This window comes from Carcharhinus amblyrhynchos, chromosome 2, assembly GCF_965287045.1.
Source record: "Carcharhinus amblyrhynchos chromosome 2, sCarAmb.v2.hapA, whole genome shotgun sequence".
Taxonomy (NCBI): Eukaryota; Metazoa; Chordata; class Chondrichthyes; order Carcharhiniformes; family Carcharhinidae; genus Carcharhinus; species Carcharhinus amblyrhynchos.
In genome coordinates this window covers 44,049,515-44,066,286 of record NC_137325.1, presented here as the reverse complement: position 1 = coordinate 44,066,286, position 16,772 = coordinate 44,049,515, and the positions used below count along the sequence as shown (strand labels likewise).

Genomic DNA, 16,772 nt, shown 5'->3' with positions numbered 1-16,772 from the left:
AATATGTTCTGAAAGTTCCAAAACTGTTAACCAAAGACTAACAAGTATCTGCTAACTACTGCTAAACAGAGAGTTTAAGGCTATAAGAGGAATATTGCTTGAATTGGAACTCAAAGTGAATGGTTAGCAGTTAAGGCTCATATTTTGTCATGTTTAATAATTACTCAATGTTAACAGTTAAGCTTTTTAATTTGTTATAGTTAAACTACGTTGCTAAATAAAGTCTGTCTTGATAAAAGCTTCCTAGTTTGTCAGTAGAATAACACCCAAAGTGAAACATCTTTTTCTCACATTAATGCCAAAATAGAAAAATGTTTGGATCCCACTTGACTTCATAATATACCTTCAATTTCTGATCTAATCCACTAACAGTAATATAAAATCACCTCTGATTGGGAATCTCCCCTGCCAGATCATAGAATCCCTACAGTGCAGAAGGAGGCTATTCACCCCTTTGAATCAGCACCTGCTAAAATCCCACTCTGACCCTATCCCCATAACACCATGCATTTACCTTAGCTAGTCCCCCTGACACTGAGGGGTAATTTAAGATGGCCACCTAACCTGCACATCTTTTTACCATGGGAAGAAACCAGAGCACCAGGAGGAAACCCACACAGACACATACAAACTCCACACAGATAGTGACCCAAGCTGGGAATTGAACCCAGGTCCCTGGCATTGTGAGGCAGTAGTGCTAATCAGTGTGCCACTGTGCCGCCCCTAGAAAAGTGTATTTATTACACTGAGGGAGAACTTAGCATGGCCAATGCACTGACCCAGCATGTCTTTTGGACTGTGGGAGGAAACCAGAGCACCCAGAGGAAACACATGCAGACACGGGGAGAGCATGCAAAATCGCTGGGAATTGAACACTGGTCCCTGACACTGTGAGGCAACAGTGCTAACCACTGTGCCACTGTGCCACCCCAAACAATGCACAAACAATGCATTTTACATCAATGCAAAATAGTTTAACTATTGCAAATGCCACCTCAATCAGGTCCATCAATCCATCATCACACCAACTTTAGTAAGTCCCTCGTATGCCTAATTAGCTGCTTGTACTTCTGTCTTTTGATGCCTCCATTCATAGTCCATTTCCATCTATTAACATCTTCATCCACAATATCTCCTTTAAATTCAAATGGAACTCATACATTTCTTCCATTGATAAATTTGGGGATAAATTTCTAGGGAAGTCTTTTGGAGACCTGCCTCGCTAATGCACCCTAAATCCATACAATCATTCAGAATATCCATCATATATTTGTCATTTACCTGAAATACACTCCATATCCTAGAAGCTGACACCAGTTCCACCTCCTAGCTTACTGCAAACATCACAAACTGCAAATTGGTAACTGACCTGAATGGTCAGGTCAGAGGTTTCAATCTTCCATAGAAAATCTGGACAACTCTCAATCACTTGAGGACAGACTGGGGAGTATGTGGCTACTTGAGGACATGAGGAACAGTGCAAGTTGCATTTTTTGGACATACTTAATTGGATGGATTTGCAGCACCATGTGCTTTATAGAGTGTGCTGGGAGATTCAGGTCAGAAAATGGGGGCGAGCTCTAATCCCACTCGAGAGGCCGGCATCAGTACACTGAATGGGCCATTGCATATGCACCAATCCATCTGTAGGGAGATCGGTGCATGTGCACCGGCCAGCCTATTGCTGACCTCCCATCATCATCTGACCCTCCCTCCACCAATTGTCGGCTTCCCCAATCCCTTTGCTGCACGCAATCACCAGCCTCCCTGAAACCCCCAACTCCCATTCCCACCAACCACCAGCCTCCCACTCCTCTCGCAGGCCAGCCCTGTATCCTGCTCCCAAGGCCAGTGAATCCACAACCCCCAAAGCAAGCCACAACTCCCCTCCCTCCTCCCCACCAATCCCTAATGCAGAATGCACAGCAGCTCCCCCTCCACCACCACCATCAATCAACCCCACCCCCCTCAGGCCCTGCCATCTCAGGCTCTGCCCGGTGCCAGTTGGCAGTGCCAGGTTGCCCAGAGGGGGGCCTCAGTGTCCTCTGTTCCTATCAGCGAGGTTATTATACCTGGTCCCCGTTGATGAGAACCAGCTTTAACCCGGAATTAATTAAATTCGGAAATTCATCCAAAGGTTATGTGACACCAAGGTTGCAATGGACTGGTTTAATTTCAGAATATAGCCCAAGGGAGGATGGAGTCCATAGCTTGTAGTGGGGACTGAAAACAATGACTTCCATCTACCCAATGTTAAATTGGATTACCAGACAATAAAGGTGAGGGACAGAACAGATGATTGTCTTTATGCACCAATCATAAAAGAGTTGGGAAATTTACTAGCAGAACAAATTTCAAAGCTTTGTATCTAAATGCACGAAGTATTCAGAACAAAACTAATGAGTTAATGGGGCAAAAAGAAACAAAAGTGTGTGATTTGGTGGCAATTGTTGGACATTATTTTGAGAGACAGGATCTACAGGCATTTAAAGATGCAAGGACTGATTTGGGGCGTCAGCAGCACTTTGTGTGAGGAAAATCATGTATCACAAATTTGATTGGGTTTTTTGAAGGCAAGAAGGTAGATGAGAGCAATGCAGCTGATGTTGTCTACATGGGCTTTAGCAAGGCTTTTGACAAGGTACCACATGGTAAGTTGTTGCATAAGGTTAAATCTCACGGGATCCAGGTGAGGTAGCCAAATAGATACAAAATTGGCTTGATGACAGAAGACAGGGAGTGGTTGTAGAGAGCTGTTTTTCAAACTGGAGGCCTGTGATCAGCCATGTGCCTCAGGGATTGGTGTTGGGTCCACTGTTATTTGTCATTTATATTAATGATTTGGATGAGAATATAGGAGGCATGGTTAGTAAGTTTGGAGATGATACCTTTTTTTAATTTTTTTTTACTTTTGGATAGTGATAGCCTTTTTCCTCAGATGGAGAAAACTAGCACGAGGGGGCATGGCTTCAAATTAAGGGGTGGTAGTTATAGGACGGATGTCAGGGGTAGGTTCTTTACCCAGAGGGTGGTGAGGGATTGGAATGCCCTGCCTGCTGCAGTTGTAAATGCGCCTAGTTTGGGGGCGTTTAAGAGATCCGTGGATAGGTTTATGGATGGAAAGGGGTTGGTTTAGGTTAGAGGGTCATTGTTTTTTAACTGGTCGGCGCAACATCGTAGGCCGAAGGGCCTGTTCTGCGCTGTAATGTTCTATGTTCTATGTTCTATACCGTGATCGATGGCATAGTGAAGAAGGTTATCTTGGATTGCAATGTAATTTTGATCAATTGAGCCAGTGAGCTGACAAATGGCAGATGGAGCTTAATTTAGATAAATGCAGAATGATGCATTTTGGTAGGTTGAAGCAGAGCAGGACTTACTCAGTTAATGGTAGAATGTTGGGGAGAATTACAGAACAAAGAGATCCAAGGGTACAGGTTCATAGTTCCTTGAAAATGGAGTAATGAGTGGACAGAGTGGTGAAGAAGGCATTCAGCATGCTTGGCCTCATTAGTGAGAGCATTGAATACAGGAGTTGGGATGTCTTGTTGAAGTTTTACAAGACATTGGTAAGGTCACACTTGGAATACAGTTCTGGTCACCCTATTATAGAAAGGCTATTATTAAACTAGAAATAGTGCAGAAAAGATCTACTAAGATGCTACCGGAACTTGATGGCTTGGGTTATAAGGAGAGGCTGAATAGACTGGGACTTTTTTCTCTGGGGCATAGGAAGCTGAGGGGTTATCTGATAGAGGTCTATAAAATAATGAGGGGCATAGATCAACTAAATAGTTAATATCTTTTCCCAAAGGTAGGGGAGTTTAAAACTTGAGGGCATAGAATCATAGAACTCTAGGGATAGGATTTATAGTTATTTGGAGAGTAATGAATTGATTGGAGATAGTCAGCATGGTTTTGTGGAGGGTAGGTCGTACCTTACTAACCTTATTGAGTTTTTTGAGAAAGTGACTAAAGAGGTGGATGGGGGTAAGGCAGTTGACGTGGTATATATGGACTTTAGTAAGGCGTTTGATAAGGTTCACCATGGAAGGCTTCTGCAGAAAATGCAGATGTATGGGATTGGGGGTGATTTAGGTAATTGGATCAGGAATTGGCTGGCGGACAGGAGACAGAGGGTGGTGGTTGATGGTAAGTATTCGTCATGGAGTTCAGTTACGAGTGGTGTGCCTCAGGGATCTGTTTTGGGGCCACTGCTGTTTGTAATTTTTATAAATGATCTGGATGAGGGTATAGTTGGGTGGATTAGTAAATTTGCTGATGACACCAAAGTCGGAGGTGTGGTAGATAGTGAGGAAGGGTGTCTTAGTTTACAGGGGGACTTGGACAAGTTGCAGAGCTGGGCCGAGAGGTGGCGGATGGAGTTTAATGCGGAAAAGTGTGAGGTAATTCACTTTGGCAGGAATAACAGATGTGTAGAGTGTAGGGCTGATGGTAGGACTCTGAATAGTGTGGATGAACAGAGGGATCTAGGTGTATGTGTACATAGATCCCTGAAAGTTGGGAATCAAGTAGATAGGGTTGTTAGGAAGGCATATGGTGTCTTGGCGTTTATTGGTAGGGGGATTGAATTTAGGATCCGCAGCGTCATGTTGCAACTGTACAAGACTCTGGTGCGGCTGCACTTGGAGTATTGTGTGCAGTTCTGGTCCCCACATTATAGGAAGGAAGTGGAGGCATTGGAGAGGGTGCAGAGGAGGTTTACCAGGATGTTGCCTGGTATGGAGGGGAGGTCCTATGAGGAGAGACTGAGGGATTTAAGGTTGTTTTCGTTAGAAAGAAGGCGGCTAAGAGGGGACCTTATTGAAACATATAAGATGATTAGAGGTTTAGATAGGGTGGACAGTGATAGCCTTTTTCCTCAGATGGAGAAAGCTAGCATGAGGGGGCATAGCTTTAAATTAAGGGGTGGTAGTTATAGGACGGATGTCAGGGGTAGGTTCTTTACCCAGAGGGGGGTGAGGGATTGGAATGCCCTGCCTGCTGCAGTTGTAAATGCGCCTAGTTTGGGGGCGTTTAAGAGATCCATGGATAGGTTTATGGATGGAAAGGGTTTGGTTTAGGTTAGAGGGTCATTGCTTTTTAACTGGTCGGCGCAACATCGTGGGCCGAAGGGCCTGTTCTGCGCTGTAATGTTCTATGTTCTATGTCCTACAGTGCAGAAAGAGATCCTTCAGCCCATCGAGTCTGCACTGACCACAATCCCACCCAGGCCCTATACCTATATCCCTACACATTTTATCAGCTAATCCCTCTAACCTAAACATCCTAGTACACTAAGATGCAATTTTAGCATGGCCAATCAATCTAATCTTTGGACTGTGGGAGGAAACCAGAGCACCTAGAGGAAACCCACACAGACACGAAGAGAATGTGCAAACTCCACACAGACAGCGACCCAAGCTGGGAATCGAACCCAGGTCCCTGAAGCTGTGGAGCGGCAGTGCTAACCACTGTGCTACCGTGCAGCCCTGGTTTAAGGTGAGGGGGAAGAGATACAAAAGGATCCAGAGGGGCAATATTTTCACACAGAGGGTGGTGAGGTCTGGATCAAGCTGCCAGAGGTAGCAGTAGAGGCAGGTACAATTTTGTCTTTTAAATAGCATTTAGGCAGTTACATGGGTAAGATGGGTATAGAGGGATATGGGCCAAATGCAGGCAATTGGGAGTGGCTTAGGAGTTTTAAAAAAATGGCAGCATGGACAAGTTGGGTCAAAGGGTTTGTTTCTATGCTGTAAACCTCTATGACTCTAATTACTTAAACATTCTGACAAGGAGACCAGGTCTGGGAATTGAATATCCAAGGATACTCAGGATTTCAAAAAGATAGACTGAAAGGAAAAGAAGGTGGTGTAGCTTTGCTGGTAAAGAAAGGGATCAGTGCTGTAAAGAGAAATTACATTAGGACAGCAGATCAAGATGTAGAATCATTCTGGGAAGAAATATGAAATAGCAAAGCGAAGAAGTACTTGGTAGGAGTAATCTATAGGTCCCCAAGCAGTAATTCCACGTTGGGGCACAGTATAAACTAGGAAATACTGGGGGTTTTCTAGGAAGGTACAGCAATAATCATGGTTGATTTTAATATGCACAAGGATTGGAAGAATCAAATTGGCAAGGGCAGCCTGGAGATAGAGTTCATTGAATGTATTGGAGATTATTTCTTGGAACAGCATTTGTGGAACCAACCAGGGAGCAGGCTACTCCAGATTTGGTATTGTGTTATGAGGAGGTGTTAATTGATGTCCTCATGGTTAAAGATCCCCTAGGGAGTAGTGGCCATAATATGATAGATATAAAAATTCAGTTTGGGGGTGAGAAAGTGGCGTCCCATGCTAGCGTTCTGGAACTAAACAAAGGAAACAAACTAAACATATGAAATGAGGAAAGATTTAGCCCGAGTAGAGTGGGCAGAAAGGCTAAAAATAGGACAGCGGATGAGCAGTGGCAGTTGTTTTAGGAGATACGCAATTCCTCACAACCAAAACATATCCCAGTGAGAAAAAAAGATGGTAAGGAGGGTAAAAAAACATCCTCGGCTAAACAAGAAGGTCAAGGACAACATAAAGAGAAAAACTAAGGGATACTATATTGCGAAGGCCAGTGGCAAGCTGGAAGATTGGGAAACTTTCAAACATAAACAAAGGGACACCAAAAAAGAAATAAAAAGAGCCACGGTAAATTATGAACGAAAATTAGTGCAAAATATCAAAAGTTTGTAGAAGTAGATAAAAGGGTAGAGAGTCACTTTGGTCCTTTGGAAGATAAAACTGGAGAGTTAATAGTGGGGAACACTGAAATGGCAGAGATGTTAAATCAATACTTTGCCTCAGTTTTCAAGGTGGAGGACACTAGTACCATTCCCATAGGAATGGTCAAGTCAGAGGTAATAGAAAGGGTAGAACTTAGAACAATCAACATCGATAAGAAAAAGGTACTCAACAAACTGCTGGGAGTGAGGACAGACAATGCTCCATGCCTGATGGCCTACATCCTAGGGTATTTGAGGAAGTGGAGGCAGAAAGAGTGCCTCCATTGGTTATAATATTCCAAAATTTCCTGGACACAGGGAAGGTTCCAGTGGATTGGAAAAATGCTAATGTAACACACTTATTCAAAAAAAAAGAAAGGCAAAATGTGGGAAATTACAGACCAGTTAGTTTAAAATCTGTTGTTGGGAAAGTGTTAGAATCAATTATCAAGAAAGCAAAATCAGGACATTTGGAAAGTCAAAAAGCTATCCACCGAGTCAGCATGGTTTTATGAAGGTCAAATCATGTTTGACTAATTTGCTAGAGTTCTTTGAAGATGTAATAAGCAAAGTGGATAATGGGGATCCTGTAGATGTAATAAAACTGGACTTCTGGAAGGCGTTTGATAAGGTACCGCACAAAAGGTTAATTCACAAGGTTAGATCACATGGAATTAGGGGTAATTTATTACCTTGGATAGATGACTGGCTGATGGACAGAATGCAGAGAGTTGGGATAATTTTTTTTCTGGATGGCAATAAGTAACTAGAAGGGTGCCGCGAGGTTTGGTCCTTGGGCTCCAGCTATATACAATCTTTATTAATGACTTAGATACAGGATAGAAGATTCTATAGCCAAATTTTCAGATGACACAAAAACAGGTGAAACAATAAATTGCAATAAGGAAATAAGAACCTTACAAATGGATATAAATAGGTCAGAAGAATGGCCAAAAATGTGGCAGATGAAGTTTAACGTGGATAAGTGTGCAGTCATGCAATTTGGTCAGAAAATTGGGATGGCAACTTATTATCTAAATGGGGAGAGGTTTTGGGGAGCTCTAGTGCAGAGGGATTTGGGTGTCCTTGTTCATGAGTTACAGAAAACTAGCATGCAGGTACAGCAGATCATAAAGAAAGTGAATGGAATGTTGGCATTTATAGCTAAAGGAATAGAATGTAAAGATAGGGAAGTACTGTTGCAACTATACAAGGCATAAGTGTGGCCACACCTGGAGTATTGTGCACAGTTTTGGTTCCCTTATTTGAGAAAAGATGTAATGGCATTGGAAGCAGTTCAGAGAAGGTTCACTAGACTGATTCCAGAGACAAGAGGTTTGTAGTGTGAAGAGAGATTGAACAATTTAGGCCTACACTCTTTGGAATTTAGAAGAATGAGGGGAGATCAATTTGAGGTACACAAGATGATAAAAGATATGGATAAAGTAGACATGGTGCGTTCTAGGATAAGAGGTCATAGTCTTAGGATAAGGGGTAGCAAATTTAAAACAAGAGTTGAGGAGAAGCTACTTCTCCCAAGGGATTGTGAATCTGTGGAATTCACTAACCCACATTAGGGTGCATGCTGGGAAAATGGGTCAATTTAAGGAGGAATTAGACAGATTTTTAATTGGCACTGGGTTGAAGGGTCATGGGGAGAAGGCAGGAAAATGGGGATGAGAAGCACATCAGCCATGATCACATGGTGGAGCAGACTTGATAGGCTGAATGGCCTAATTCTGCGCTTATAGCTTCTGAACTTATAAACTTGTGAAAAGCATCAGAACGAAGTAGTTACCCATGTCTCAGCCATATAGGATATTATGTATGATTTTGATTGCAACAGCTCCTGTAATGTGACAGGGGAGAAGCCTGATTGGAAGAATTTAAACATAGAGTTCCAGAAAAAGTGGAATTGAATCTGGGTGACAACACATTCAAGGACTTTAAAGAGAAAAAGGAGGGGTGAAAGGTTTTTTTTGAAGAGGAGTGTTGATGGAAGATCGAAAAGAAAGAGGCAATACCTGAAGAAAGATTTTTAGTTGGCACTGGGTTGAAGGGTCATGGGGAGAAGGCAGGAAAATGGGGACGGGGCAAACATCAGCCATGATCGCATGGTGGAGCAGACTTGATAGGCCAAATTGTTAACATACTTGGATAACATGGTGACCAGGAATGTCAGTTTAATACGTAAGATCAACAGAACATGAGGTGACCTCATAGATAAAATTAACTCAGAAAGAATATGAGTAGAGATAGGAAAGAAACAAGAGAAAGATGGAATTCAAGGCTTGGATAGGGTGGAGCATTAAAGAAAGTATGGTCAGGTAGGCTAGGAGAAAGGAAGGACCAGGGTTCAATTCCCGGCTTGGAACGCTTCTTGTGCGAGGTCTACACGTTCTCCCTGTTTTTGTGTGGGTTTCGTCCAGGTACTCTGGTTCCCTCCCACAGTCTGAAAGACGTGCTGGTTAGGTACATTGGCCGTGCTAAAAATTCTCCCTCAGTGTACCTGAACTGATGCTGGAGTGTGGCGACTAGGGGATTTTCACAGTAACTTCATTGCAGTGATAATAAGCCTGCCTGTGACACTAATAAATAAATTTTAAAATATGGGAGGATATGTAAGAGGCAGCTGATTGCATGGTTGTGATCTTTGTGATAAATCCATGAGTTCCCTAGACTTGGAGATGAGGGTGGAGAGAGTAGGGGACAGGGGAGAGAAGTTTTAAGATAATGGTTCACAGTAGAGAAAATAAACCAATAAAGGGTGATCCTGGAATCATAGAATCCTTACAGTGCAGAAGGAGGCCATTCAGCCCATCGTCTACACCAACCACAATCCTATCCAAGCCCCATTTCCATGACCCCACATATTTACCCTGCTAATACCCCTGACACTAGGGTCAATTTTGCATGGCCAACCTACCTAACCTGCACATTTTTGGGCTTAGTGAGCAAAGAAGAGCAAGAACACATAGGGCAGAATTTTCCCTTCCCACCCACCACAAGAATCGTGGCAGGCAGGACACAGACTATGCAAAGGGCCATTGATCTCGGGCAGAATTTCCGGTGTTGAGGCGAGCACAGCTGGAAAATCCCACCCAAGCCATAACTGGAGATGAATGGCTAAACCAGTTGTTCACCATATGCTTTCAAGTCTGCCTCCTTTGCACTTAAGGAAGCAGAGGTTCAGCCATACTGGGAGCAAGGGAGAATAATGAATTTATTGGGACTAGGACAGCAAAAGTGTAGGTGAGGAAATGCTTGAAAAAATCAAAATCTGTCAAAATGTTGTGGTGAATCAAGGGTAAAAGGCTGGACAGTTAGGATGTTAAAAGTCTAGCTGTAAGCAAAGTGGTAATAGTATTTTCGAGGGACACTTACAGCAGGTTGGGTGTGGAAGATGAGGGCGGGGGGTGGATGAGTGATAAAAGGAAGTGATCAGAGATGGCCTTATCTGTAATTGGGGTGAGCAAGAGATGGCAAGGTCAAAGGGGTACCATGGCTATGGATCAGCAAGTTTACATTGAGGAAGAGATTTAGGGGAGGATAAAAGGGCAATGAACTCACAAGGAGAAAGAACATGATGAATTGTGATGGAAGCTGAAATCACTGAAGATGCAAAAGTCCTACGGTACACAGGCTGAAGACAATAACAGTGAAAGTATCTTGGTGAGAAAATCTTCGTTGTATTTGGAAGGGAAAATAGCAAATGATAGTTTTCAATGAGAGGTGAGCGGAATGGAACTAAGTGAGATGCTCAGAAGAATAGGGGATCAATCAAAGTGATAAATGGCCCACCACCATTGTGATGATCTTGGTGGGGAAAATAGTGGAAGATATAACCAGATGGCAAGGCTTCATTGACAAAAAAGATGTCAGTTCCTTTCAGCCAAATTTCTGTAAAGGTCATAACGTCAATGCAATCACCTACCCTGAGTTATGAGTGGGACAGCCCCTGTTTATAAGTGAACGGACATTCTAGGTGGAGACATGTATGAGAAGCAATGAAAGCTGATTGACTGGCAGAGCTCACAGGGTCAGCAGTGGGACAGTGATTTGGACAGGAAGATCATTGGCAAGATTAATGCCTCGACATATACACCAAGCAGGAAGTTTGATGAAAGAGTGGGTGGGTAATTGAATTTGCTACTAATAATAAACCAGCGTTGAATGCCTGAAAGAGCCATTTGGAAGAAGCTAAGAGAGGCACAGAGGGAAGCTGTAAGTTTATCTAGGAAAGAGTCAAGCCTGTACAAGGGAAGAAAGCAAAAAGGTTAAGGAGTACTTGAATGGGGAATGGGAGGGGACAGAGAACCTAATGGTGGAGAAGTGAAAGGAGGTGTAACGAGGGAAAAGAGCAACTTAAAAAGGGTAAATGGAAAGTAAGAAGATACAGAAAACCAAAAAGTTGATGAAATGCTGGCTTTTATATTTAAAAGACAAAAACCCATGTGGGTAGAAGTCATGCCATCGCGCTGAAGAGTCCTGGATGGATCACATTTGGAGCACTGTATTCAGATCCGAGCACTACACATTGGGAAGGATGTCTTATATAGAAACATAGAAAACTAAAGCAGTAGTAGGTCATTCAGCCCTTTGAGTCTGCTCTGCCTCCACCTTTCATTTTGATCATGACAGATCATCACATTCAATATTCTGATTCCTCCCTTCCCCCATTTCCCTTGATCCCTTTAGCCCAAGAGCTATATCTAATTCCTTCATGAAATCACGCAACATTTTGGCCTCAGCTACTTTCAATGGTAGTAAATTCCATAGATTCATCACCCTCTGGGTGAAGAAATTATTCCTCATCTTAGTCTTAAGAGGTTTACTTATCCTCAAACCAAGAGCCCTAGTTCTGGACTCCCCCACATTTGGGAACATTTTTTCTGAATCTAACCTATCTATTCCAATTAGCATTTTATAAGTTTCCATGAGATCCCCTCTCCCTCTTCTAAACTCCAGTGAATATAATCCTAACCAATTTAAGTCTATCCTGACTAAGGAGATGACTGAGATGACAGACTTGCCATCCCAGGAATCATCCTGGTAAACCTTCGCTGTACTCCCACTAAGTAAGGACATCCTTCCTCAGATAAAGACACCAAAACTGCTCACAATACTCCAGGTATGGCCTCACCAATACCCTGTACAATTGCAGTAAAATATCTCTATTCCTCTATTCAAATTCTCTTGCCATGAAGGCCAACATACTACTTGCTTTCTTTACTGCCTGCTGTACCCACGCACACACTTTCAACAACTCATGCAAGAGGACAGCAAGGTCTTGCTAAGTACCCACCTCTCTTAATTTACACCCGTTCAAATAATAACTTTCCTTCCTATTTTTGCTACCGAAGTGGATAACCTCGCATTTATTCACATTATACTGTAACTGCCATGTATGTGCTCACTCACTCAGTTTGTCCAAATCATGTTAAAGCATCTCTGCATCCTCCTCACAGCTCACCCTCCTACCCAACTTTGTACCATCTGTAAATTTGGAGATAATATGTTTAGTTCCTTCTTCCAAATCATTAATATATAATCTGAACAGGGGTCCTAGCACAGATTCCTGCAGTTCCCCACTAATCATGCTGGCCAATTGGAAAAAGAGCCATTCATGCCAACTTTTTGCTTCTTATCCACTAACCAGCTTTCTATCCATCTCAAGACACAATCTGCAATCCTATGTGCTTTAACTTTACATGGTAGTCTGCTATGTGAGATCCTGTCAAAAGTCTTCAGAAAATCTGAATAGACAACATCCACTGGTTCTCCTTGGTCCGCCCTAGTAATTACATCCTCAAAAAATTCCAATAGATTCATCAAGCATGATTTTTCCCTTTGTAATTCCATGCTGACTTTGTCTGATTAGATCACTGCTTTTCAAATTCTGTGCTATGAAATCCTTGATAATGGACACGAGAAACTTTCGCAGTACTGATGTTGGGCCCACTGGTCAGTAGTTCCCTGTTTTTTCTCTATTTCCCTTTTTGAATAGTGGGCTTACATTAGCTACCTTCCAATTTGTAGGAACCAGTCCAGAGTCCAAGAATTTTGGAAAATGACCACCAATGGATCTACTATTTCCAGGACCACTTCCTTAAGTATTCTGCAATGAAGATTATCAGGCCCTAGAGATTTATCAACCTTCAATCCCATCAATTTCCCCAAAACCATTTCTCTGCTAATACTGATTTCCTTCAGCTCCTCACTAAAACTTGTTTCTCCCAAACCTTCTGGTACAAGATTCATGTCTTCCTGGTGAGGACAAAAATGTAATTCTAGATTAGACAGGGTAACTAGATTTTTCTAGAATAATATATGGAGTTAAAAGGTAAATTACCAGAAGAGATTACACATTTTTATGTGTATTTGCATGACTTTAAAAGATTAAGAGGTCTTTTGATCTAAGTGTTCAAGATATCAATGGGTACAGATGTGGTATTTATAAACAGAAAGTACTGGGAAAACTTAGCGGGTGTGGCAGCATCCATGAACAGAGAAACAGAGCTTCTTCAAAGAAAAGCCATATTAGACTGAAAATGTTAACTCTGTATATCTCTCCAAAGATGCTTCCAGGTCGACTGAGTTTTTCCAGCACTTTGCTTTTATTTCAGATCTCCAGTATTCATTATATTTTTCTCTTGCTTTTAGGGTGGTTAGAGATTCTTGGACAAGGGATCATGTCTAAAGGTTAGAGTCAGGCCTACTAAGGCACAGTTTGGAAAGGGTAGCAGAACTTTTGAACTCTTAATGTTAATGTAAGGTCAGTTGATCATTTTAAATGTAAGATTGATTTTTATAACTCAAAGGTATTCAGGAATGGGAAAAGATATGTAATTAGGACAACAATCAACCATAATCTCATTGAATAATAGAACAGGCTCAAGGTTCTGAATGATTCCTGTTTGTTTTTGTTTCTTCCATTCCAGTTGGGGTTCAGGGTTAGGAGGTGGGGTTCTGGTTAATGGGGTTGAGGATCTCATACTGCTATAGGCAAATGGAAAACTAACTGCCACCAGCAATTTCCCAACAAAACTCACTAGAAACCACACAGTTAAAATCACTTTGATTGAATGTAAACATCCCCATTTTCCTTTTGTTTCTTCATTCTGTTACCTTTTCCAATCCAGTGGAGTTATCATTGATGCTGTCAGGCAACAGGATAATCATACTCAGCTCATTCTGCACATATGGTAGTTCCAGAACACTGGTTTGGAGTTCCTGAACATAACCACACCGAAATGTTTCTGTCTGGGACATCATACTTATTCTCTTGGACTCCACCTGTGAAGGAAGTTCAATATTAATTTGACAGATCAAAAAATGTAAAATTTGAACAAGAAGTATTTTACCACCAGAGCAACATACTTTGTTCAGCCAGAACGATTTTTCATACGTGTTATTTTCAAGAAATTTGCTGTTCCAGTTCCCTTTGAAGTAGATGGCGTTTACAAGAACAAGTTTTGTGAGATTTGTAATGCTATCCATCGACAGTAAGTTTGGGATTGTACCTAAATAAGAGCACAAAAATGAGTTGTTCCAATTTAACAAGATGACAGACTCATATATAGGACAAAAATACTTGAGCAATTAATAATTAGGATATTATTACATGGCTTTTCAGAGCAATGTTCAATTTGACAACAGTAAATTTTACACTCTTCTGTTTTGGTCAGATCAATGAGATGGGCTCAGAATTTCCTGGGAGAGTGCATTTTGCCAGAAGCTAATACATATTGCTGAAGAATTTATTTAAATAGATTGTAGCGGTGAGTTCATGCCAATTTCCTATCTTCTTAGTTCAATAATCTCTTTTACTGAGTTGATTAGTATTATAGGTTTTAAATAGATCATAGTGATGATAAATGTAAACAGAAAATTGATTTTACCCAATTTACTGGTGACTACCATACATACTTGCAAAACTAAGTCGAATTAAATTAATGTTTTACAAGCTAGGCTGCCATCTGTCATAATAATGAAGGAAAAACACCCCAAATTTCATCCAGAAATATTGGACTTTAAATCAAATTTCAGTCTTTTTTTGTTAAATGGATACACAAGCAAATGGCTGAATTGCAGCAGGTGATGCTCTAAGACAGGGTTTCCAAACTTTTCCAGCTGCAGAACCCTTTTGACCTTCCAAAAGTACTGATAGACACCTGAAAAACATTCTCACTCTGTTGAAAAATTAAACCACAAGAAAATATTATTATAGTGCAATAGAAATAAATATACAAAATCAAATTTATAAGATATTTCTATGTCTTATATGTATATATTTAGCATAATAAAAAGTTACTTTATTGAACAAATACTTCCTTCCTTTTATCCTTTTTAATGGGAGCACCCACTGGCACACATTTCCTCACCCTCATCCACCCTCACCCACTTTCACCCCCATCATCACCCACCCTCATACACCCACACTCACCCTCACCCACACCTACCCTCACCTGTACCCACTAGTACCCATGCCCACTTTCACCTACAGCCACTCCCACACTCAACCCCTTACTCTCTCACCATTCCTCACCTGCACACTACTTCACCTTTACTCAATTTCACCTACTCTCACCTTACCCGTTCTCAACCTCACCCACCCTCACCTACTCTCATCCTCACTTTCACTCCCTCCCCATCGTCTTTAGCCCTCAAGCCCAGATCTTTTCTGCCTTTAATGGAGGATCTTCTGAAAGGGTCACATGATCCAGGGTGACCAATCAGGAACTGAGTTGGGGCTTCACTCCAACCTTTCTGGGCTTGTCCCAGCAGTTAGATCCTAATGTCATGTCTGGAAGCATTGAATCAGCATCACTCTGTAAAATAATAGTTGTTCATTAATAAACAACTATAATTTTTTCTCAACTGGTAGAGCCCAGTTATTACAGGGACCCCAGTCTGTCACCAGACAAGGTACCTCTACAAAGAACCCAGAAGCTAATAGCCATCTCTGATAAAGACAAAGGGATGTAATAGCCATCTCATCAAGAAATTTTCTCATCAGAAAATGCCCAAACTGATTTATGGATTCACTTTCCTTCTTTGAATATGCAAAGAATGGTTAAAAACCAGCTGAAAGCTACTCCAGGTTGTCTGTTGGTGTGCATGTTCTGTGAGAACAAGTGCTGGAAGTTTGACACGCCAGATATCCAGGCCCAGTAAGATAGCAAGAGATGAGAAGTTGGGTGCAAACCCAATTTTCCACCTCTTGCGCAATCTTACCTGCTCACCCCATCCATCGTCCATTGGGACAAGGAGGTAAGGTCACCTTATTAAGTTTACTATAAAGTGAAATCCTTTATTTACCACTAGTATCCTTTTTAACCCATCAGCACCATTCAGTATGGTTTCACTGAGGACAGCGGTAATGTTATTTCAGCAAACTCAGCATTATTTTTCATTTTAATAGGGCAAGAACTACTTCTCCCTGGATTTAATCCCAGCAGATGTACAAATGTCAAATACATCTTACCCTCTGTCTTGTTCTCTACCCAAGCATTGATCTCTTTTACGGCAGCTGCTGGCTGACTTTGAAAACTAGCGGAAGCCAATTCTGCATCGTAAAACTTTGAAACATTACTTTGGAATTCCTGAAAAAGAATGAACATAAATGTCAAGTAATAATTTAAATACAAATGGAAAAAATTTTACTAACAAGAAAGAGAAACATGAGGTTAAATTTTTGGATGCCTTGGCATGACCCCCACCAGCCAGAGAAGTTACCGCACATTCACAAATATCTGTCTTTATAACATGCAGCTTTTGTCTATATTGGGGTGGCACGGTGGCACAATGGTTTGCACTGCTGCCTCACAGTGCCAGGGACCCAGATTTGATTCCGGCCTCGGGTTACTGTCTATGTGGAGTTTGCACATTCTCCCCGTGTCTGCGTGTGTTTCCTCCCACAGTTCAAAGATGCATAGATTAGGTTGATTGGCCATGCTAAATTTGACCCTAGTGACAGGGGAATGGCAGGGTAAATATG

General features: G+C 41.7%; 1 protein-coding gene across 2 annotated transcripts in view; it reads right to left on the bottom strand.

Annotated features, from left to right (window-relative positions):
* The window catches only part of LOC145360618 (leukocyte elastase inhibitor-like), a 42,683-nt gene that overhangs the window by 1,399 nt on the left and 24,512 nt on the right, over positions 1 to 16,772 (bottom strand). For both annotated transcript variants that reach the window (XM_080215963.1, XM_080215973.1), the window contains exons 4-6: positions 16,260 to 16,377; positions 14,153 to 14,295; positions 13,901 to 14,068 (exon numbers count right to left, since the gene is read on the bottom strand). In XM_080215963.1, coding sequence (XP_080072089.1) covers positions 13,901 to 14,068; positions 14,153 to 14,295; positions 16,260 to 16,377 — 429 coding nt within the window. The remainder of the gene's footprint in view (positions 1 to 13,900; positions 14,069 to 14,152; positions 14,296 to 16,259; positions 16,378 to 16,772) is intronic.